Raw genomic sequence first — 22534 nt, 5'->3', positions numbered from 1 at the left:
TTCCCCCATCCCCAATCCCTGGACCTGCCTGGCTGGTCGGTCAGCATTCAGTGTTGAGACTGAGCAGACCCTTGCTATACAAGTGAGTGACAGCTCAGTGGGCTGACCTTGACCGGAGGGCGGAGCTGTCTGAGCTTCCACCTCTTCTGTCTAACCATCACAAAAGCAGGCTTCTCCTGCAGTCTTCTACATAAATGCTGGGTCTATACACAGACAGATACCCATCCACATACAGATAGGAACCCACGGCACAGCTGCGTGGGTGGAGCACTGGCTAGCAACCTGTTGAAGCATCAGAAAAAGTAGTCATTGTTCCTGCACCCCAAGGTCCAGTGACACGCATGATCTTTAAACATTCAGGGCAAATCCAGAGGGTTCCATTAATCAAAGGAGGAAGGAAGATGCTGTCAAATGGTGAGGTACAGATTAAACGAAATTGCAAAGAAAAACGGGAGGGTGTGGGGCAGTTGAGGCCTGGTTGTGAAGTTTGAGAGCTGTAAACGGCAATCTTCAGATTTGGATAGACTTTTTTTTTTTCCTGTTTTTTTTTTTTCTTTTTCCTGTTGCTATGGCAACTTGGGAGCTTCAGATGTGTTGTTCTCACAGACCTGAGTGGAGAAGGTACAGAATTAGGTCAGGAATATCACAACTCACTTCAAAACACTCGACTAAACCAGACCAGTGATTGACAGGCTCCAACACACGCCACACTCCTCTGAACGCTGTCTCTTTCTTTAGCATGGCTTTTGAAGACAGGAATTATCTTGCTGGCTACATCTACAGAAGTTGAACTTGCAGGTGTGAGTACAGACCAGCAGTACAGCACTTCTTGGCATCTGAGACCCAGATGCCCCCCTCAGTAAATACAAAAGTTGGCTCTGAAAGTGCTGATGGTTTCAGGTGCCAGACTTCTTCCCTGAGCAACAGCAGCTGTCGACACTGGTCCAAGTGAGCCTGTGCCCTGATCATTAGCACAGATGTGCTGGGCTAGGAATACACTGAACGGGGCCTAGAGCCCAATCAATGAGCATCCCCTGTAGACACACCTCTTTCTCTACTTCCTACCTACCTATCTATCTATCTATCTATCTATCTATCATCTAATCATCTATCTATCATCTATCATTTATCCATTTATCTACCTGCCTATTAATCATCTATTCATCTATTTATCTTTAATCTATCAGACCTCTTTCAATCATCAATTAGACAGATCTATTACCTATCTTTCCCCCCGTCCCTTCTCCCTCTTGCTCCAGCCCACTCACTCTGGCCCCAGATCTATTATTAATCAATCAGACATCTGTCTATCTACCTAACATCTATCTTAATCAATCAATCATCTATCTTCAATGAACCAGACAAACATTCTTCTCTATCTATCTATCTATCTATCTATCTATCCATCCATCCTCTCCATCTCTCTCTTTTTTTTTTTTTTTTCGAGACAGAGTTTCTCTGTGTAGTCCTGGCTGTCCTGGAACTCACTCTGTAGACCAGGCTGGCCTCGAACTCAGAAATCTGCCTGCCTCTGCCTCCCAAGTGCTGGGATTAAAGGCGTGTGCCACCACCGCCCGGCCTCTCCATCTCTTATTTGTCTGTCTGTCTACCTATCTATCCACCAATCATCTATCTGAATACACACACATTTCCTGCTACATTGCAAAAGACTCATTGGTAGTTCTTGAAACACCAGATTAATTTCCTATTGCCAACAAAATAAGTAACTACAGTCCCATGAACCTCAAACCCCACACATGGATTCCCTGACACTTCTGGAAGACACAAATATGAAACAAGTCTTATGGATTTAATGTCAATGTGTGGGCAGGCCTGCATTCCTCCCCAGGGCTTTAGAAAAAGAGTCACCTTCTCACTAGCTTCCAATCTAGAGGCAGATGTGTTCTGTGACTCCTTGAAGTTTGAAGCCAGCAGTGCAGCATCTTTTCTCCCAGCCTCTGCCTCCCTCTTATCATCCTCATGTGGCTACTCCTCAGCCCTCTTGTAAAGACTGTGCGGTTACATCAGTCCTGCTAATGCAGGATGTCTGTCTCCCCATCTCAAGACACATGACCTAATCATGTCAGCAATGTGTCGCTGTCAAGTGAGGTGACTTGTTCATTAGCTCCGGGGAACAGGATGAGGATATCTTTGGATGTCCTACTTGGCCATCCACATGTGTGCAGCTCCATCATCTAAAGGAGATGAGACATCCTGTGGGCTGTGAGGACCCGCCCCATAAGTGGTACCCACCAATGGCATGTTTAACAGGCCAGAATCCCAGTTCCTGCTCATGCTATGTCATGCCACTGATGAGGGTTCTCTCTACTCATCTCAGCTTCCTGACCAGGGAGGAGCTTTGTCTCTAGGATGTACAGATCTGGTTCCTTTTGCTAGATCTCTGCAAGCATTCTTGTGTCCATGGGACTCCAGCAAAAGTTGTGTTGATTCCAGCCCAGATGGAAGTTTCACCAAGCCCAGGAAACTGTGTCATTTTTGGAGGTCGTTGCCAAAGCCCTCTCCTTCTTGGGCTTCTGTTGCAGAACCAGCCCACCCACAGGCTGTCACTCATTTGGGTTTGGTCAGCTCCTTCAGAGATGCTCTGAGCCCACCTACAACCAGGGCCTACTGAAGATAGGACCCTCTACCCAGCACTTCACCCTGAGGTGGTCTTTACCTCCTTGCAGTGTTCAGGTCTGCTGCCAGATGATTATAATCATAAACTATTTTGAAGAGCTGTAGTAAGGTTGTTCTTTACATTTGTTGTTTTGAAGCAAGGTGTCCAATAGCCTAGGCTGGCTTAGAATGTATGGCGGAGCCCAAGATGGCCTTCATTCCCTCAGCCTTTCAAGTGTTGGGGTAACAGGTGTAAGCCAGCATGTCCAGCTCAGATTGTAGAGATAAATAGTCTTTTTAGTGTGTGTATGTTTGCGTGTTTGTGTGTATACATATGTGTACATCTATTTGTATATACACATGTGTATGTGTGCACATATATATATCTATTTGTATATACGTGTGTGTACATGAATATATATGTTTGCATGTGTGTGTATATGCATATATATGTTTGTGTGTTTATGTGTGTGTGTGTGTAGGTCAGAGGTCAAAGTCAGGTGTCATCCTCAATCACTCTTCACCTTATTTTAAGAGCCAGGGACTCTCACTGATCTGGGTCATACAGAGTCAATTAGATTGGCTGACCAGTGAGCTCCCCCAGATCCTCTTGTATCCCTAGTACTGGGAAAAAGGTATGTACCACCAGGATGAAGGCATGTCCCACCAGGATGAAGGTATGTACCACTTAGTGGTTTATGAGGGTAGGGGTTGGATTTGAACTCAGGTCTTCTTGTTTGTGCAATAAACGCTTGTGGGTTAAGCTGTCTCTCTAGACCCTGCCCCTTTTAGGTTTTTAAATGTTCAAAAGCCACTCTTCCTTCTAGCTGCTGCCATGCTCCTGATACCCACGAGTGCTAAGGGCTGGCAGCAGGCTCCTCAGCTGTGGCACTCACGTGTGACATTTGGGGCCAGGTAGCTCTTTTGGCAGGTGCCATCCATCTCATGCGCGGGGGGGGGGGTGGGGGGGGGGACACGGGACCTTTAGCCCTGTCTCTGGCCTCTCTCCACTAGATGCCACTAGCAGCATCCTTTCTGTCACAGCAGTGAGAGTTAATTCTAGACATTGCCAGCTGTCCCTTAGGGGACAACTTGGCTAAAATAAAAAGAAAAAAAAATGGAGGCTGAATAAGATCCATTAAAGTAGCCTGCAGCCCTTTGTTTTTTAACGATAGTCTTGAATCCCGTTTTAAGTCAATTTAGATGACCATGTAAACGACCCCACCCCCCAGGGCTGCTGAGATGATTCCAAGGGGTAATTTACATAATTTATGCAGAGCATTTTGCTGCCATGTATGTGGCACAAAGAAATCCCTCGAGGGTCAGCTATTGGTGTCCCTAAATTCGAATGGCCTTAAAGAACCACAGTGTCTCTGCAAAGCCTGCCTGGCACCGCCTGCCAGCAGAGGACAGCCTTTCTGTATGGCCTCTGTAATTTAGAGCTTTCCCTGTGCCCACAGCACATCCCACATCAGAAGGGAGCAAGGTGTAACCCGTGCTCTAGGAAATTCTAGAGAAAGGCAAAGCTGTCATTAGGGAAAGCAGCTTGGGTGAGCCCTGGATTCAAGGGAAGGATCAATAGCTATGAGACTGTCTTGGATTATGGGGTGGCTGGCAGCTGGATACAGCCGCCAGCACTCACTTAAACTGGATATTAAAAATGCGAATAACATCTTAATAGGGATTAAATAAAAAAAAAAAAGACTATCTGTGGCTCATCTTTAAACTTTCTAAAAAAGAAATTTTTCTTTTTTTTTGTTTTAAAGAAAAATATTCAATTTTAGTGGGTGTGAGTGCATGTGTGTTTCTGTATGTCTGTATGTATGTGTATATGTGTGTGATACATGTGTTTATGTGTGTACATGCACGTGTATATGTGTGTGTGGGTACTCACTGATGCCAGAAGGGAGAGACAAATCCCTTAGAGCTGGAGTTACAGGTGGTTTCCAGTAGTCTGATGAGGGAGCTGGGACCCCTGTTCTATCCTCTAACATGACTGTAAACACTCTTAGCCACAGAGCCATCTCTCCAGTTTCTTTAGACTTATCCCTGTGTCATGAGTATGAGTACATAGGCCAGAAAACAGCTTCAGGTGTCATTTCTCAGATGTTGCTGATCTTTCTCTTTGAGACAGGGTCTCTCACTGGCCCAGGACTTGCCATGTGGTCTAGAATGACTGACCACCGAGTCCCAGGGACCCTCCCATCTCGTCTCATCTGCCAAGCAGCTGCTGCTCGTGGCTTTTTTATTTTAATGTGAGTCCTGGGGATTGAACTCACAACCTCATGCTTGCAAACCAAGCTCTTTACTGAGCCAGCCTCCCTGCCCCCAGCTTCCTTACAGTGTGCAAGCTTTTCTTAAGTGGCCCCCTGTCTCCCCAAAACCCAGGGTCACTTAATTTTTGTAAGATTCTTCACCTAATCCTCAGGCCATCTTCTTGCCATTTCTGGTGAATTAAGCCTAAAATCACAGTCAGGAAGGTTTCTGAGCAAGTCCCTCTGTTAGAGCTCTCTGCAGAGGTCTGCCCACATCAAACCACAGCTGTACTTGGAACAACAACAACAACCACCCAGTCGTCTGATTTGTAGGGAGGGCACTCACTGAGGAGATTCATACAGCCATCATCAGCACGTGACTTACTTGGCACAATTGACAGTAATGATAATTTCATTTACATTTTTAAATATCTCTCCAAGATGTTAGTTTTATTTCCCGTTTGAAAAAGATGTCAGCGAGAAGGGGGTGCAGAGCCTTCCAGTCAATTCTCGGTCATTCGAGAAAGCCATCTATACTGCAATAAATGCATATGTGTGGCATACACTTCCATAAAGGAGGTAGTCCTGCAGCCAGTGCCGGCTTCCCTGCTGACTCGCCTGGGGGCCTCCCTGAGCTTTGTTTTCCTCATCTATAGAGTGGAATAAAAAAATCATTAGGTCAGCGAAGAGCACAGGAAAATAAGGTGTGAACATCAGAGCATCGGTTGAAGTGCCAGGTTGCATGGCTGTGAATACTGTTCTAAGGGAGGACTCAACTTTGCCTCCTGGGCCACCTGGTATCAGCCTCTCCTACAACTGCTGAAGTTTTATGGTTGCTGCTCTAAAGCAGGTGTCAGAAAGCTCTTTCTGTAAAGGGCCAGGTTGTAGGCCATGTAGTCACTGTGAAAAATATTCACCTTTGTCATTGTAATAGCAAGCAACCACTGACAGAATGTGAATAAGCGGAAGGGGTTGTGCACTAATAAAACTTTATTAACACACACAGGTGGTGGGTGCACTAATAAAACTTTATTAACACACACAGGTGGTGGGCCAGATTTGGCTCCTATGCTATAGTTTGAAGTTCATGCTTAAAACTTTATTATATTTAGTGTGTGTGTGTGTGTGTGTGTGTGTGTGTGTGTGTGTGTGAACATATGCACATGTGGATGTTAGAGGCCAGCTTGCTGGAATTGATTTGTTTCCTTCCACTCTGTGGGTCTTGAGGAATCAATCAGCTTGTCAGGCTTGGTGACAAGTACCTTTACCAGATGAGCCATAAGACATAAGACAGATCCTACCGGCTTACTTGCCCTTTCCTCAAATTCTTTCAAGTCTCATGACTGAGAATCTAATGTCCATGCTTTTAGGAAATGCCACTACCCTTATATCTTGCCAAATTTAGTGTCTTGAACTCTTGCTGTTTTGTTTCTATTCTTGGTGATGTTTAACTGAGGGTCCCATTTTATCCATGGTTTAATCCTGTAAATATCTCAAATACTTTTCAGGAAGATTGTTGTCATAAGAACCTTCCCTGTGGTTGTGTTGTGGTTTACTATGCATCTGCCTGGATTTCAACTTGTGCAGCAGCATCAGCACAAATACCTTCTCACGGGTATCCTGAAGACCCTTTCCTCTTCCCACTTCTTACTGAAGAGTCAATCCAGGGAGAAAGCACATGACCACAGTGTGGATGGAACAAGGGCTGTCAGGAAGGCTGTCTCTGTGATAAGACAGTCCACTCGATTCCCACTGTGTCTTACTGACGACCATAGTGTATGGTCAGGGCCCGTAGTGTGGATGGAACAAGGGCTGTGAGGAAGCCCAGGTCCTCTGTGATAAGACAGTCCACTTGATTCCCACTGTGTGTTCATTATCTGCTACTCTGTGAGCTTTTGATATAAGTAGATTTCGGAGCCACATCTCCAGCGTTGGGGTTTCAAATGAAGAAGCATCAGGGTATGGGTAGAGACATATCAAACAGTTCCCCTGATGATCTACATGCAGCTGGTGTGAGATTCACCCCCATCTCTGCAGCTGATACTACACAGGATGGACTGCAGGCTAACGGTGTACACAGGCACCGGGGGTGTCTGCACATGAAAGAGATTGTCCAGATCCCCAGAATCAGGGCTAAGACTGTCAGCAGAGCAAGGGACTATCAAATGTGTTGCTTTACTATACATTCATGGTAGCTGATCTGCTCCCCTCTGTCCTTGCTTTCTGGTGACCCATCTCATATGAAGTTGCATGAATTCCTACAGTCTTTTCTGACTTCTCCACCTCCGTCTCCAGTACCACCCTCAGCCCTTTATCTGTTGATTGACAGAGACGATTTAGGAGTGCATCCATCTCTCCTTCAAACTCTCACATAGGCTTGGAGTCAGGAAGACAACAAGTTCGGCACAGCCACAGGTGAAGACAAAAGGACCAAGCTAAGGATGAGGGGCAGGAGTGGAATTGGAGGACTTGGGGGATTGTGGGTGGGATAGCACAATCACCAGAGGTGGGTGGGAGGAGGGCTGATGACATGTCTCTGGGAGACACTGAGCACAGACAGGCAGTGACACACCATCAGGATCTCCCTCCTGTTGATGACAGAACTTTGGTTTCCCACAGAACTTCATACACTGCAAATGTCAGATGTAGAAATGTGTGACTCTTATTGATCTGCTCACCCTGCCACCAGGATGTACCACAGTATTCCCGCTACCAAATTTTCATGCCATGATCACACCAATAATTTCTCAAAATTTAAATGCTAGGGCCCCAGAGCCTTGTGGATGGCAGAAGCTGATGCAAGCAACTGCCAAGGTTAAAACTGGACCAACAGCCCCCACACAGGAGAGTCTGGCAGTGCATCACTTCATTCTCTGATTTATGTTACTCACCTGTGGTGGTTTAAATAGGAATGGCCCCCTTGACATGTGTTTGAATGCTTGGCTCATAGGGAGTCCCACTATTAGGAGGTGTGGCCTTGTTGGAGTAAGTGTGGCCTTGATGAAGGAAGTGTGTCACTGGGACGGTGGGCTTTGAGGTCTATATGTTAAAGTTAGGTCTAATGGGGCACACAGTCTCCTGCTGGTTGCAGATCAAGATATAGAACTCTCAGCTCCTTTCCCAGCACCATGTCTGCCTGCATGATGCTGTGTTTCCTGCCATGATGATAATGGACTAAACCTCTGAACTGTAAGCCAGCCCCAATGAAATGTTGTCCTTTAGAAGAGTTGCTTTGGTTATGGTGTCTCCTCATAGCAATAAAACTGCAAATAAGACATCGGCCTAGTAAATCTTACTCAAAGTGATGTGTCATTGTCTCAGAGTTACACAGGTAATAACTATTTCATAGTTACTGAAAGGAAGCATGAGTTATACATACTATTTTCTTCCTTCCTTCTTCTTTTTTTTTTTTTTTTTTTTTTTTTTTTTTTTTTGAAATGGGTTTCACTGTGTAGTTCTAGCTGGCCTGGAACTTACTATGTAGACTATGCTGGTCTTGAATTCATAGAGATCCACTTGCCTCTGCCTTCTGAGTGCTGGGATTAAAGGCCAGACACCAACATTAAATCTATTAAATGCTGAAAGCCAGACTGGTCCAAGGCTTTCTCAGAACCCCTGATAAAAGAATAAAGAGAACACAAGATTTCTGTCCTTGCTCAGGGCAGACTTGGTAAGATCTAGTCTCGGGTCTGGGTCTGGGTATCTGGGTGTCTGGGGCCTGGGGACCTGGGGGTCTGGGTCTGGGTCTGGTGCCTCAAAGGAGTTAAGGTTTCTGTTCCTGGGAACTTGGCTTTCTTCTCTGAAGGCCCATGGTTATTAGTCCTAATAACTAAGACTGCTTTGCCAGCATCATCTGATTTAGGCCTCTGGGGACCTCGACTTTCTCCCCTTACATACAGCATGGAAGATGCTGTACTTAATATACTTGCACAGCACAGGCAATCTCCTGGTCCTCATTCCTGGTTCTCCCCCTCAACACCTCACATTCAGGGTCCTTATTCCTGGGTTTGGGTCGAGCACATGCTTGGGCAAACTACTTATTTTCCTATAGCCCAATTTTCATCTCAGTCCATTGGCAACTTTTAGATGTGTTTTGTGTGAGTTATCTTTCTTTTCAGATACCTCCTAGAAACAACTTAGGGGAGAAGGGAGGGGTTTATTTCAGCTCACAATTCAGGGGATATAGTCCACCAGGGAAGGCATGACCCAGGGCTCAGCCTGAAGCAATAGCACTGAGGCACTGTTGTTACAAGGGGTCAACCAGGAAGCAGAGAGCTCTTGCTGGGAGCAGGGATGGGGCATAAACCCAAGGTCAGCCTCCCTCCCCAGCAACCCATTTCTTTCGGATAGGTCCCACCTCCTCAAACTAACAACAGCTGGGGACCAAGTGCTCAAATGCATGAGCCTGTGCAGGACATTTGGCATCCAAAGCAGGATGGGAATAACTTATGACCATGGTAGACAGCCGGGCGGTGGTGGCGCACGCCTTTAATCCCAGCACTTGGGAGGCAGAGGCAGGCGGATTTCTGAGTTCGAGGCCAGCCTGGTCTACCGAGTGAGCTCCAGGACAGCCAAGGCTATACAGAGAAACCCTGTCTCGAAAAAACCAAAATAAATAAATAAATAAATGACCATGGTAGACCAGTTGGCCAATTTTGGTGCATTTAGCTCCAGGCGAGTCATCGATAGGAAGTTCTGCTTGTTGCCTGGTTTGCAAAGTAGCAGAGCCTCTTTCAGCCTCTCCTTCGGCTGGCAGAAGAGCACCCAGATGCCTTTAAACATTGGCTGGAACAGTTTTACATGTGAGCGTTTACACGGACACCTGCTAAAGATGTGGCAGACAGACTTCCTTGGGAAGACATATGGAGAGTCAGGCGCCATGTGGTGAAGTTCACGGGTGCACACGCAAGTGTGCTGGAGCCAAGCAGACTTACCTGACAATAAGCTGAGGAGCGAGAAGAGCAGCAGCAAGCTGAGGCTGAGGTGCAGGGTCCCTGCCCCGTTGCAGTCCACTTTGGAGTTCTTGCAAGAGCACACCTGCACCCTGAGGTCTGTGATGTTCGTCATGGGTGGCTTTCCTGAATCTGTCACCATGATGGGCAGGTTGTAGTTCGCCTTGTTCAGATTCTGAAGAAGGCTCACAAGGGCGTGGGTGTCTGCAAGACAGGAAGTCCTTGTGAGAAGAGAAGTCTTCAGGTTTTGGGCCCTTGTACACAGAAGTCACTGTGCAAATAACTTTTAGTTATAGGTGTATCTGAATGAAATTTATTAACACTCAGTGGCAGCAGGCTGCATGGGATGAATGTTTCAGAGACAGTGTCTTCATTAGGACAGGTTCTTTAATTTGGTGCTGTAACAACTCTAGACTTTAGACTAAAGACGTCATCTTTTTTTAAAAAAAGATTTATTTAATTAATGTATATAAGTACACTGTAGCTGTCTTTAGACATACCAGAAGAGCAGTCAGTGCTCTTAACCACTGAGCCATCTCTCTAGCCCAACTCTATAGAATTTTTTTTTTGGTTTTTCGAGACAGGGTTTCTCTGTGTAGTCCTGGCTGTCCTGGAACTCACTCTGTAGACCAGGCTGGCCTCGAACTCAGAAATCTGCCTGCCTCTGCCTCCCAAGTGCTGGGATTAAAGGCGTGTGCCACCACCGCCCAGCAAGACTTTTTTTAAATAGAAATTTTTATGGTCAATCGTACAATACAGACTCATCCTCAACCATGGCCCCATTCTATCATTGGTGTAAAAAGTGGACTCTGATGGCATTCATAACAGGAGAAGTTCATCACTGAAGACAAGGCAAACTCAGTTCATGCTGGGGAGGAAGTGCACATACACACATGCACACACAGAGACACAGTCATACACATATACACACTGACATACACATACACTCATACACACAGACACACACTCACACACGCACAGACCTGAAATCCCTTGTGGGAACCCATCGGGAGGAGAACAGAAGTTCAAACTGAATGAACCACGGATGGCCATTTGCGGTCGCTGACTTACTGTTGATTTTGGAGATCTTCCAGACTTTGTCAGGGGTGGTCTGTTTATGAATCTCGAACTTGAAGGGGTCTGTATTGGGGTGAAGGTCCTTGTCTGAAGCCCCCAGGATGACCACGCTGAGGTTTCTGGCGTCATCACAGACCTCAGCCACCGTTGGGTATATGACGGGAGCGTTGTCATTGATGTCCTCCAGGGTTATCAGCAGAGTTCCGGTGCCAGTCGCAGGAGGGTTGCCTGTGGGAAGAGGAGGCACTCGTGAGCCAGCGCTGTAGCAGGACATTGGTCTAGCAGGTCACTCTCTGGGATCCATACCTGGTGTATGCTACACTCATTATTCAGTGACAGTTTCAACTGGGTTGACAGCAAAGGATGATACTTTTGTCTGTTCTGTCCTCAAACCTGTGATCCTCCTGCCTCAGCTTCCTGGGTGCTGGTATCACAGGCATGTGTGACTAGCCACACATGCAAGGCAAGTGCTTTACAACTGAGTCACATCTCTCCCCCCCCCCCCCCAAGTCCTTGGGTTTTGGAGATAGTGCCTAGTTTCTGGCCTCCAAGTGACAATCTTCCTGCCTTACCTTTCTGTGTACTGGGATTATAGACACATGCCACCAAACTTGGTTTCCAATGGTCACTTAGAAGAGTTAGCACCAATTTTTAGGCTGCAAATTGTAAACATGTACATTTCTCCTATTCCCATAAGGGTCAGATGTGCCTCTCAAATCACAGTACGTTATTGATGGTCACCAAACGGTGGTGGCTTGATGCAAATATTTACAATCACTTCTTATGCTCTGTGTGTGTGTGTGTGTGTGTGTGTGTGTGTGTGTATGTGTATGTGTGTGCATGTGTGCACACAGATTGTACTTGTGCAAGTCAGAGGACAACTTGTGGGAGTCCTCTCCTTCCACCTCGTGGGTCTCAGGTACTGAACTCAGGTCATCAGACTTGGCAGCAAGTGCCTTTAACCTCTTAGCCATCTCCCCTGTCTCCTGCCAGAGGTTTTGAAAAGGGTGTTGTGGGGCTGGAGAGATGGCTTAGTGGTTAAAAGACCTAGATGCTTTTTCAAAAGACCCAGGTTCTATTCCCAGCACCCACATGGTAGCTTTGGACTCAATAATTCCATTTCCAAGGAATCTCTCACCCTTTTCTGGCCTTCTTGTGCACTGCATGTACACGATGGAAGGCAAACCAACATATACATAAAGATAAATGCCTTTTAAGAAGGGGGTGGTGGAACAACCTGATCAGACTTAGTGATAGAAACCACACAGCTGTGTATATAGGAGAGTCCCCACAGTGGGTTAAGAGGGACACAATGTGGGTAGTATGCACAGGAAAAATGCTGTGTCTTGGTGATGAGGGGCTCAGGTGAGGCCATCAGAGGAACAGAAAAGGCTGCTGAGGGACCACCAGTCCAGCTATGTTTGTGATAATAGCTCCTCAGACTCAGTACCCTGTGCAGAAGTACGGGGCTCAGAAGAAATGGTGGAGCTGAGTTAGAAGCCTTTCTGGGAAATCAGAATGCTAGAGGTTGCCTGCAAGACTCCTGAAGCTCAGGGACAGATGGCAGCGTTGGAGAGAACACGGGGAGCTGAATGCAAGGTAAGAAAATGATCTGGGAGGCTGGGGCAAGAGGATCGTGATGTCTCAGGAGTCTTTTGCTGTGGTAAAAACCATGGTCAAAACGGGGAGGATAGGGTTAATCTTAGAGTTCTAGCCCATCACAGAGGGAAGTCAGGGCTGGATCCTGAAGGCAAGGAGCTGATGCAGAGGCCACAGAGGGTGCTGCTTACTGGCTTGCTTGTCATGGTTTGCTCAGCCTGCTTTCTTATAGAACCCAGGACTACCAGCCCAGGGATGGCCCACTCACAATGGGCTGGGCTCTTTCATTTCAGTCATCAGTCTATAAAAAACAATGCACCACAGGCTCGCACGTAGGCCAATCTGATGGCAGCATTCTCTCAACTGAGGAGCCCACCTCTCAGGTGACTACAGCTTGTGTCTAGTTGACATAAAACTAGCCTGCACCCCTGTGAGTCTGAGGCTGGCCTGGGCTACAGGGTGAGTCTTGCTTCAACTGTCCCCATCCATAAGAAAAAAAAACAAAAACCCAAATCCAAATGAAATTCTGCATCCACCATAAGTAAGGAGAAGCTATGGGGTCGTGCAGGGAGGATGTTCCTGACATGTCTTGCTTTGTCCTGTTTTGTTTTCCATTAATGGGGAAGAAAATCAGCTTGAAGGGAGATGAAGAGTGAGTTCTGAGCAGTGGGAATTGAGAGCCTTCCCTGGCCTGCTGGGAATTGAAATGTGTCAGCACCCAAAGACAGATGCAGAAGGAACATTCAGACAAACACACAGGGAATAGGAATATGTGTGATTAATCACCAGGACGGGCTCTTCCCCACGGGGTCACATCACCAACTTTTGTTAAAACAATAACTTCAAAGAAACGCAGAATTACTTCACAACCAGTTCTTCACTGTCAGCTTTAGCCATTTGGCTAAACTTCTTTGTTGAAAAATTATTTTCCTCTTTTTATTGAACTAATTGAATATCTCAGAAGAATCCATTACATATATTTTTTCCTTCCACTCTGAATATATTATGAAGTAAAGTCGTTTGGGTAGAATGGATGAGAAGACATTACGGGTGTTTGAAATATAGCCAGAAGAATCGGCCTCTCATGAACTTAATTACAGGACTGTCTTCAATTTTACACGTGTTATTGCCCAGCCAGCTGGTGATGTCTTTTTCTATGTCAGTAGAAAGAGCTTGTTACTTTGGGTGAGAAGAAAACGCTGGGTGAGCCAAAATCCTGTCTACAAGCTCTGTCCCGCCTCTCTAGTGAATGTTATTTTAAATTCATTGTATTTTATTTATTACTCTGTGTGTGTGTGTGTGTGTGTGATGTGGTGTGTGTGCATACATTTGTGTGGTGTGGTATGTGGTGTGTGTATGTGTATGATGTGGTGTGTATGGGGTGGCATGTGTTGTGGGTGTATACATGTGTGTAGTGTGGTGTGTGTGTGTGTGTGTGGTGTGGTGTATGGAGTGTGCATGTGTGTGTGGTGTATGGTGTGGTGTATGAAGTATATATGTGTGTGTTTGGTGTGGTATGTGGTGTATGTGTGTGGTGTAATATGTGGTATGTGTGTGGTGTGGAGTGTGGTATGTGGTATGTGTGTGTGTATGTGTATTGTGGTATGTGTGTAGTGTGATATGTGATGTGTGTGTATGGTGTGATATGTGGTGTGTGTGTGTGTACCTGCACTTGTGCTGTGTGTGGCACACATGTGGAGGTCAAAGGACAACTTCTGAGAGTTGGTTCTCTCTTTCTCCTGTGGTTTCTGGGAACTGAACTTGGGCATCAGGCTTGCATGTCAAAGGCATGTGCCATCATCTGTGAGCCACCCACATCCTTAGCTTGTATGTCTGGGATGGAGAGAAGTTACATCCAAAGTTCAGAGATATGCAAGCACCATGTTCTGCCCAAGCCTGTTTGGCTCCAGTAATAATAACAGGAAGTCCTGGGGCTTCTGAGTATTTTTTAAAGACATTTTGCTACTGCTGTTTTCTTTCCTTTCTCACCAGCATCCTCCAGTACCTGTGGGGACAGCTGTGTGACAAGTCTAGGAGCTCAAGCTTGGTTAGGACAGCGTCTCTTCTTCACGGACTTTCCATTTCAACAGAAAAAGCCTCAGTTTGAACCACTCACCCAGAATACATACATGGCAGACCCGCAACATGCCAGTCACCCAGGATATGTGCGTGGCAGACCAGCAATGAGCCAAGAATCCTGGACCAGAAAGGAGCTGACCACAGGATAGATTGTGAATGACCCAGACTTGTGCAGTTCTCATGGAGGAAGCCAGTGGTTACATTTTCAGAAAAGGTTTGAAAAAAAAAAAAAAAAAACCCAGCCCTGAATATAGGGTAGGGCTTGGCTGGGTGTATAGGGGCTTCTGGATTTGAGTTGGAAGCTGGAAGGACCTCTGAGATATGAGCCATTCTGGTCCTCACTTTGGTGGTAGGGGACCCAGTGAAAGCGACTGACCCTCATTCCAGAGGCACATGGCTGCTCTCAACACTGAACACAGTAGACACAGAGGGCTCTTACAGAGGCTGTCGGTGCTGAGCACAGAGCTCAGCATGGGCTCCCTCGGACCTGTTGAGTTTAGGTCTCATCTGTATAGGATGTCTTCTCTTGATAAGCTTTTATCCTGTACAGTTAAATTTGATTAATTCAACAACTAATTAATTAACTAATGTTTTGTTCTTTCGAGGTCTTACTATGTATTCTAGGTTGGTGTGGCACTTACTACACAGTTCAAGTTGGCCTTGAACTCATGATCCTCCTGCCTCGACCTCTGAGTGCTGAAATTATAGGCATGCACACTGTGTCCACCTTTATCCTTTACTTTCAACGTCGGAATATTTATTGTGTAGTTTCTTTTATCTTTAAAAATAGAATCTCATTTTCAATAAGAAATCAATCAAAAATCTGTATATTGTGTGTTATGGTTTGTATGTGCTTGGCCCAGGGAGTGGCACTATTAGAAGGTGTGGCCTTGTTGAAGTAGGTGTGTCACTGTAGGCGTGATTAAGACCCTCATCCTAGCTGCCTGGAAGTCAGTATTCTGCTAGCAGCCTTCAGATGAAGATGTAGAACTCTCAGCTCCTCCTGCACCACGCCTGCCTGGATGCTGCCATGCTCCCACCCTGATGATGATAGACTGAACTTCTGAACCTGTAAGCCAACCCCAATTAATGTTGTCCTTATAAGAGCTGCCTTGGTCATGGTGTTTGTTCACAGCAGTAAAACTATGTCATTATTATTATTTTTACTTGTGTTTATGTGGGTGTCTGTATGTGAGTGTATGCATACATGAAGGCAATGCCTGCAGAGGCCGGAAGAGGGCATTGATCTCCTGGAGCTGGAGTTACGGGCAGTTGTGAGAGACCTGATACACGTGCTGGGAATTGAACTCTGGTTCTCTTCAAGAGCAACACACACTCTTGACTACTGGGCCACCACCTCTCCACATCTCCCCTTCCCCCAACAACCACGTCACTTAACTAAGTCATTCTAGACATAGTTGGAGTTTTTAGCTTCCCACTGACTAACTGAGCTGACGACATATTAGGGACACAGACCCTGACAGTGTTTTCCTCATGACTGGATGGCATGCAGGGTGGGGACTGGTGCCAAGGCCAGGCCTAGTGATTCTCATGGGTCATGAGCTGACACCTTTACTATTACTGTCCAACAGATGGAGTTGCTTAGCAACTGTGGATGACTCTCAAGCTGTATACATGTTCCCTAGAAGTAACAGCAGGATGTGAGTTGTAAACAGGACCAGTGTTTGCTTAGAAAGTCCAGCAACATAGAAACCAGATCTTGTTTCACTGGGATAATGGGCGTGTGCCACTGTGCCTGGAGCTATCCTTTACTTTCTATGTCAGACCTTTTATTATATGATTTTCACAGGATATAATTTCAGGTATGAAATAAAACAAAAATCCCTGAACTGTGATTTGGGAAAACTAATCCCTAAGAAAGAGGCCTTATCTTCAGTAGGAAGGAGAGAAGCTTGAGGTAGTGAGAAGCAGGTATGGGTTCCCTCCCCCTCTTCCTTCTCTTTCTCCATTCTTCTTCTTCTTCCCCTTCCTTTTTGAGAAGGCTCTCCCTTGGCACAAGCTGGTTTTGAACTCAGATAGCCAAACCTAGCCTGGACTATAGATCCTGCCGCCCCTATCTCTCAGGAGCTGGGATTATCAGAGGGCATCACCATGACCAGCAAGTCTGTCTTTTTCTTTTCGGTAATGGGGATGGAACCCAAGGCTTCTGTTTTTCTAGGTAAATGCATCACGACTGAGATTCTGGACCGAGATCCCACATCAGCTCTTTAAACAAAAAATGCCATTTAAAAAATATTCATAATTTTAGCCAAACAGCATATTTCTTACTCCCCAAACACCAGGCATTTTTTTTTTCCTGGTAGGTTCCATTACCCAGGAACATGTGTAAGCTTTATACCTAGCTGATGATACACAGACCTGAAAACATAGCATGATCCTAATTTTAAAATGTATACATGGCTGGAGAAAGATCAGAAGGGAATATATTAAAACCCAACTGGTGATTATCTCCCCAGGTAATGAACATTAAAATAATACCTTCCTCTGCTTCTAATTTTCTTTATAATAACCATGAGGGCTATAATAACCAGAAAGAAAATGTTAGATTCAAAAGTTACACAGGAATTAAAGGTAGTTTCTTTTCAATTCTGCACCATTCCCCTTTCTCTCAGCCTTCACTGATTTTTGCAACAAATTGATTTTCTAGTAAATTTACGGTCACGTAACCAGTGCCACGCTCTGATTCTAGAACACCCCAAGAAGAGACCCTTGTGCTAACTCTCTAGTATCCACTGCTGGCCCCGGGCAATCGACAGACTTCTTCATATTGTTATGATCCATCCCAGACATTTCATATAAATGAAATATGCAGTATGTAATCTTAAAAATTATTTTATCTGCATGAGTTTTTTTTTTTTTACTTGCATGTATGTCTGTGCACCACATGCATGTAGTATCTGTGGAGGCCAGAAGAGGGCGGTATATCCCCTGAACTGTGGTTACAGAGGGTTGTGAGCTGCCTTAGTGCTGGGAATTTGAGAGCAGCCTTTGCTTTTAACTGCTGAACCATCTTTCCAGCTAGTGTGTGACTTATTTTGCTTAATGTTGTGTTTCTGAGGCTCACCCATGTTGGAGCCTATCCCAGCACTTGGTCCTTCTTGATGGCAGAATCATATGCCACTATGTGGATATACCATGTGATGTCTGTGTGTTCACTGTGTGGATGGGCATCTGGAGTTTTTAGTTTCTGTCTGTTACAAACAAGCCTGCTGTCAACATCTGCATGCAAGAGACCAGATTTACACATTGGGCAGGATCCCTAGATCATGAGACCCCAAATGCATCTCCCTTAGATGAACAGTGTCCCTGGGGTAGCTGGGTGGGCTGGTTTCATAGACACAGAATAAAACCAGGTGTGGAGTGCACATCTGTAGTCCCAATACTCAGGAGGTAGAGACATTAGGATCAGAAGTTCAAGGCCATCCTCAGTTATGTAGCAAATTCAAGGCCAGATGGGATACATGGATCCCAACACACACACACACACACACACACACACACACACACACACACACACACACACACTTCAGAATACTCCCAGAGGCTAGCTCTGAGAAGTGCTGGGAAGTAATAAGCTGTCCTAGTCACTGGTCCCACATCTGCCTGGACCCAGTTCTAGAGGCATGGAGCAGAGGCTCCTGGGGAATCATGAGTTAACGTGATTTTACATGGTGAACATCTGTCTGACAGCAGGACACTCCCACACTCAGGGGAATAATCAACCACCCCAAACAGAATATTTTGATTCATTTTTTTTTTATAGCAAAGAAATTGAATGGGATGTATATAAGGTGAGGCTGTGTGGAAACTGAGGAGGGTGAGGTTATACTGGTGAGGCTTCCTGGTCCGTCAGAGCTCACATCACATTGTGGGTCTGAAGAGGTGGGATTTCACATCTGCCCTGCTGGGTTTCCAAGAGCTTGAGACTATCATATTGATAATCTCAGTTATCGAATCGACTTTATCAACAATCAATCATAGGAATATTGATAGAGATATTCATTTATATCAATAGCTTTGACAGCAAATGGAGGAGGATGGAGATATAGAGAAGAATGGCCTCCAGTGAGTGTTGCTGCTAAGCAGGGCAAGGCGCCAAGGAGGACTGGCAGGGGGTGATGATGCTAAGATGCTGTGGGCTCGGCTGGTACACACGGGCGTGGCTGACAGTATTTTCACATCCCAGTCAATTTCTTTTTTTTTTATTTTTTATTTATTTATTTATTTATTTTTTGGTTTTTCGAGGCAGGGTTTCTCTGTGTAGCCTTGGCTGTCCTGGAACTCACTTGGTAGACCAGGCTGGCCTCGAACTCAGAAATCCGCCTGTCTCTGCCTCCCAAGTGCTGGGATTAAAGGCGTGCGCCACCACCACCCGGCCAGTCAATTTCTTTGCTATAAAAAAATTGAATGAAAATATTCTGTTCAGGGTGGTTGGTTATTCCCTTGAGTGTGGGAGTGTCCCGCTGTCAGGCAGATGGCCCTTGGCTGAACCCCACCTAAGTAGTCAAGGGCATTTTCCTGATAATGCTGAAAGGAGGTACTTTTCAGACTTCTTTTCAGATGCTTGGTGGCTCGTTATTTCCTGAGAAGAATGCTCAGCTCACTCCCAGGGTGGTCACAGACAGCGTCTCAGTGTCAGGCTGAGACCTTGAAGATCCTACAGTGATGAGTTAGGAAAATCAGTCCTTGACTCCGCTCAAGGAACACACATAAATATCCACGCTGCTTTCTGGGCGACCACGGTTTCTGGTCTTCTTTTAGTGTGTGCGTTCCTGTGTGTGTGTCTGGGCGTCACTCCTCAGGGGTCATTTATCTTGTCTTCTGAGACACGGTCTCTCACTAGAACCTTGGGCTTGATGGACTGGCCAGTCAGAGAGCCCCAGGGATTTGCCTGTCTCCAACCCCCACCCCCTTCCCCAGCTGTTTTAGTTGTGTTTCCTGCTGCTTTGTTAAAACACTGACTAAAGCAACTTTGTGTTTCACAGTTCTAGGTCATTGTGAGAAGGCAAGGCAGCAGGGATTTGGAGTGGCTGGTCGTGGCACGCCCATAGTCAGGAGCAGAGAGGATGGATGTGTGTACTAGCTCTCGGGCTTCCTCAGCTGTTACAGGGTTCAGAACCCAAACCCAGGGACTTGTGCCACCCACCAGAGGTGGGTCTTTCTACCTCTATCAATGTAATCAAGAGAAGCCCCCACAGACATGCCCGGGGCCATCCTGATCTATAATATTCCTCACTGAGACACCTTCCAGGTGATCCTAGATCATGACAAACTGACAAAGCTAACCACCATAGCTGTGTTGGGATTTGAAGCACACACCACCATGCCTGGCTCTTTTACGTGGGTGTTGGGGATCGAAATCATGATCTTAGGCTTGGGCCACAAGCAAGCACTCTTCAACTCCCCGGTCCCAGACTTCTGTTTTGTTATGACAGTCTAGCAGGCCAGCAGCATTGGCTGCATGACACAGGTGGGAAAACAGGCAGAGAGACCTTCAGTCTCAGGGATGCAATCACAGCGCTAAAATGAGGGGCTGGCACAGCCAGGGGAGCTGGAGGGGAGAGCTAACTCAGCTTCAGCCACTCCTCTCCCATCACCCAATCTCAAGAGTCATTTTACTGAGTCATTTTCTCGGTGACAAAACTGTACCCAGCAATTCTAACCTGATTGATATTTCTCTGTGCTTTGGCAGCTGGAAGGCTGATGGCTGGGGTTCATGTTTGCTCCTCTCCCTTGCTTCATACGGCAGCGGCAGTAAGGGGCACTAAGCTGGCTTAATTGGGGTGCCATCGTAACAGATGACCTGGTTTTATCCAAACCAGCATCTTTTAAGCAGAGTCAACCTAAATAAATCTTTAGCACCCCAACATGGTCTCAGGTTTGGGCTGATAGAAAAGGAAATGACAGCAGACTGGGGAGTCTGTTTTGAAATTCCAGTCCCCTCTGACCCAGGGTTTGGGCTGTTGTTCAGTAGCTCAGAAACCACTCCACGTGTAGCCTAGCCTATGAAAAACCAGTATCTTAGTCAAGTCTACTTTAATTAATTGTACGGCACACCAATGTTGGTTTGTCTTCTTGGTAACTGTTTTAGTCAGGGTCACTATTGCTATGATGAGACATCATGAGCAAAGCTGGGGAGGAAAGGGTTTATTCAGCTTACATTTCCACAGTGTAAGCTTACACTTCCACGGCGATGTGCTTGCTGAAGTCTTTCCCTAGCGTTTCTGTGCTTTGAAGGGCACCATCTTAACCTTTTCAGAAAGTCTGGATCATATAAAGCAAGTGACAGTGTTCATCTCTGAAGATGAAATGCTTGCCAACACGAAAGGTCTGGCTTAACAAAACAGAAGCACACATGGAAATGATCTGCTGAGGTAATCTGAAACTCATTCAAATGGGTAACAGGCTGGAGAGGTGGCTAAGTGGTTAGTAGGGCGTGCTTGCTGCTTTTCCAGAGGACCTGAGTTCAGTTGCTGGCACCTAGTCCAGGGGGCTCACAACATCTCCAGGGAGTCTGGTGCCCTCTGCTGGCCACCATAGGTACCTGCACCCATGTACACATACCACCACTCACCTTTCCATGTGGACAGATAATTAAAACTAATTCTTAAAATAGACAACAGTTTAGGGAAAAGGCATACTCTTCTCCTCAAACCATCTCTCCTCTCAGCATCATCCATATCATAAAGAAGCAGGATGTGGGGGGACTCTCTTTCGGAGCTCTCAAGTTAGCAGTCCAAAGGTTGGCTTCCGGGACTAGTCAGTATTTTTATATAACTCCATTCATATTCCACACTATAGCTAAGACATACTTAAAAGAAAACACTCTAGTTCTGCCATAGACATTCTGACCTGGAGAAGCAGAGCTATGTGGACCGTGCTACTTTAGACTGCAAAGGGCAAGCTCCTCGTTCTGTTTTCTCTGTAGAAATGTCCCATAGGTCTTTGCTCTGTTTGTCACTGTGGGTTGCTCCTCCTCTTCTCATGCCTGCGCACATTTGCATGTGTGTGCACATGTGCATGTGGGACCTCGGTTGCTCTCAGGAGCCTTCCTTGATCGCTCTTCTACCTTTGAGGCAGGGTCTCTCGTCCAAACCCAGAACCCCCTGGTATAACAAGTCTCGCTAGCTAGCCAGCTCGCTCAGGGATCCTGTCTCTGCCTTCAAAGGCAGGCTTATAGGCAGCTCAGCATCTGTACTAGGCACTTACACGGACTCTGGGGATCCAAACTCCAGTCCGATTGATTGGCAGTAAGCACATTCACCATTCAGCTGTCTCCCCAGCCCGCCTCCTGTGTTTTAAAAACTCCCATTGAGACAGAACAGCTCACGTATCATAAACATAAGCCGGAAGGATGTTCAGGAAGCCAGGCAGGCTGCAGAGTGATGCGATTTGGAAGGATGTTCAGGAAGCCAGGCAGGCTGCAGAGTGATGCGATTCGGAAGGATGTTCAGGAAGCCAGGCAGGCTGCAGAGTGATGTGATTCGGAAGGATGTTCAGGAAGCCAGGCAGGCTGCAGAGTGATGCTATTCGGAAGGATGTTCAGGAAGCCAGGCAGGCTGCAGTGTGATGCGATTTGGAAGGATGTTCAGGAAGCCAGGCAGGCTGCAGTGTGATGCGATTCGGAAGGATGTTCAGGAAGCCAGGCAGGCTGCAGGGTGATGCGATTCGGAAGGATGTTCAGGAAGCCAGGCAGGCTGCAGGGTGATATGATTCGGAAGGATGTTCAGGAAGCCAGGCAGACAGCAGTGTGATGCGATTCGGAAGGATGTTCAGGAAGCCAGGCAGGCTGCAGGGTGATGTGATTCGGAAGGATGTTCAGGAAGCCAGGCAGGCTGCAGAGTGATGTGATTCAGAAGGATGTTCAGGAAGCCAGGCAGACAGCAGTGTGATGCGATTCGGAAGGATGTTCAGGAAGCCAGGCAGGCTGCAGGG

General features: G+C 46.3%; 1 protein-coding gene across 1 annotated transcript in view; it reads right to left on the bottom strand.

Annotated features, from left to right (window-relative positions):
* Nucleotides 1–462: 462 nt before the first annotated feature.
* The window catches only part of Cdh13 (cadherin 13), a 1011337-nt gene continuing 989265 nt past the window's right edge, over nucleotides 463–22534 (bottom strand). Inside the window, exons 12-14 of the mRNA XM_034522532.2 lie at nucleotides 10895–11128; nucleotides 9806–10027; nucleotides 463–608 (exon numbers count right to left, since the gene is read on the bottom strand). Coding sequence (XP_034378423.1) covers nucleotides 601–608; nucleotides 9806–10027; nucleotides 10895–11128 — 464 coding nt within the window. The 3' untranslated portion in view covers nucleotides 463–600. The remainder of the gene's footprint in view (nucleotides 609–9805; nucleotides 10028–10894; nucleotides 11129–22534) is intronic.

This window comes from Arvicanthis niloticus, chromosome 18 (genome assembly GCF_011762505.2).
Source record: "Arvicanthis niloticus isolate mArvNil1 chromosome 18, mArvNil1.pat.X, whole genome shotgun sequence".
Lineage (NCBI taxonomy): Eukaryota > Metazoa > Chordata > Mammalia > Rodentia > Muridae > Arvicanthis > Arvicanthis niloticus.
The sequence above is the reverse complement of the archived record's forward strand: the minus strand, read 5'-3'. Positions and strand labels throughout refer to the sequence as shown.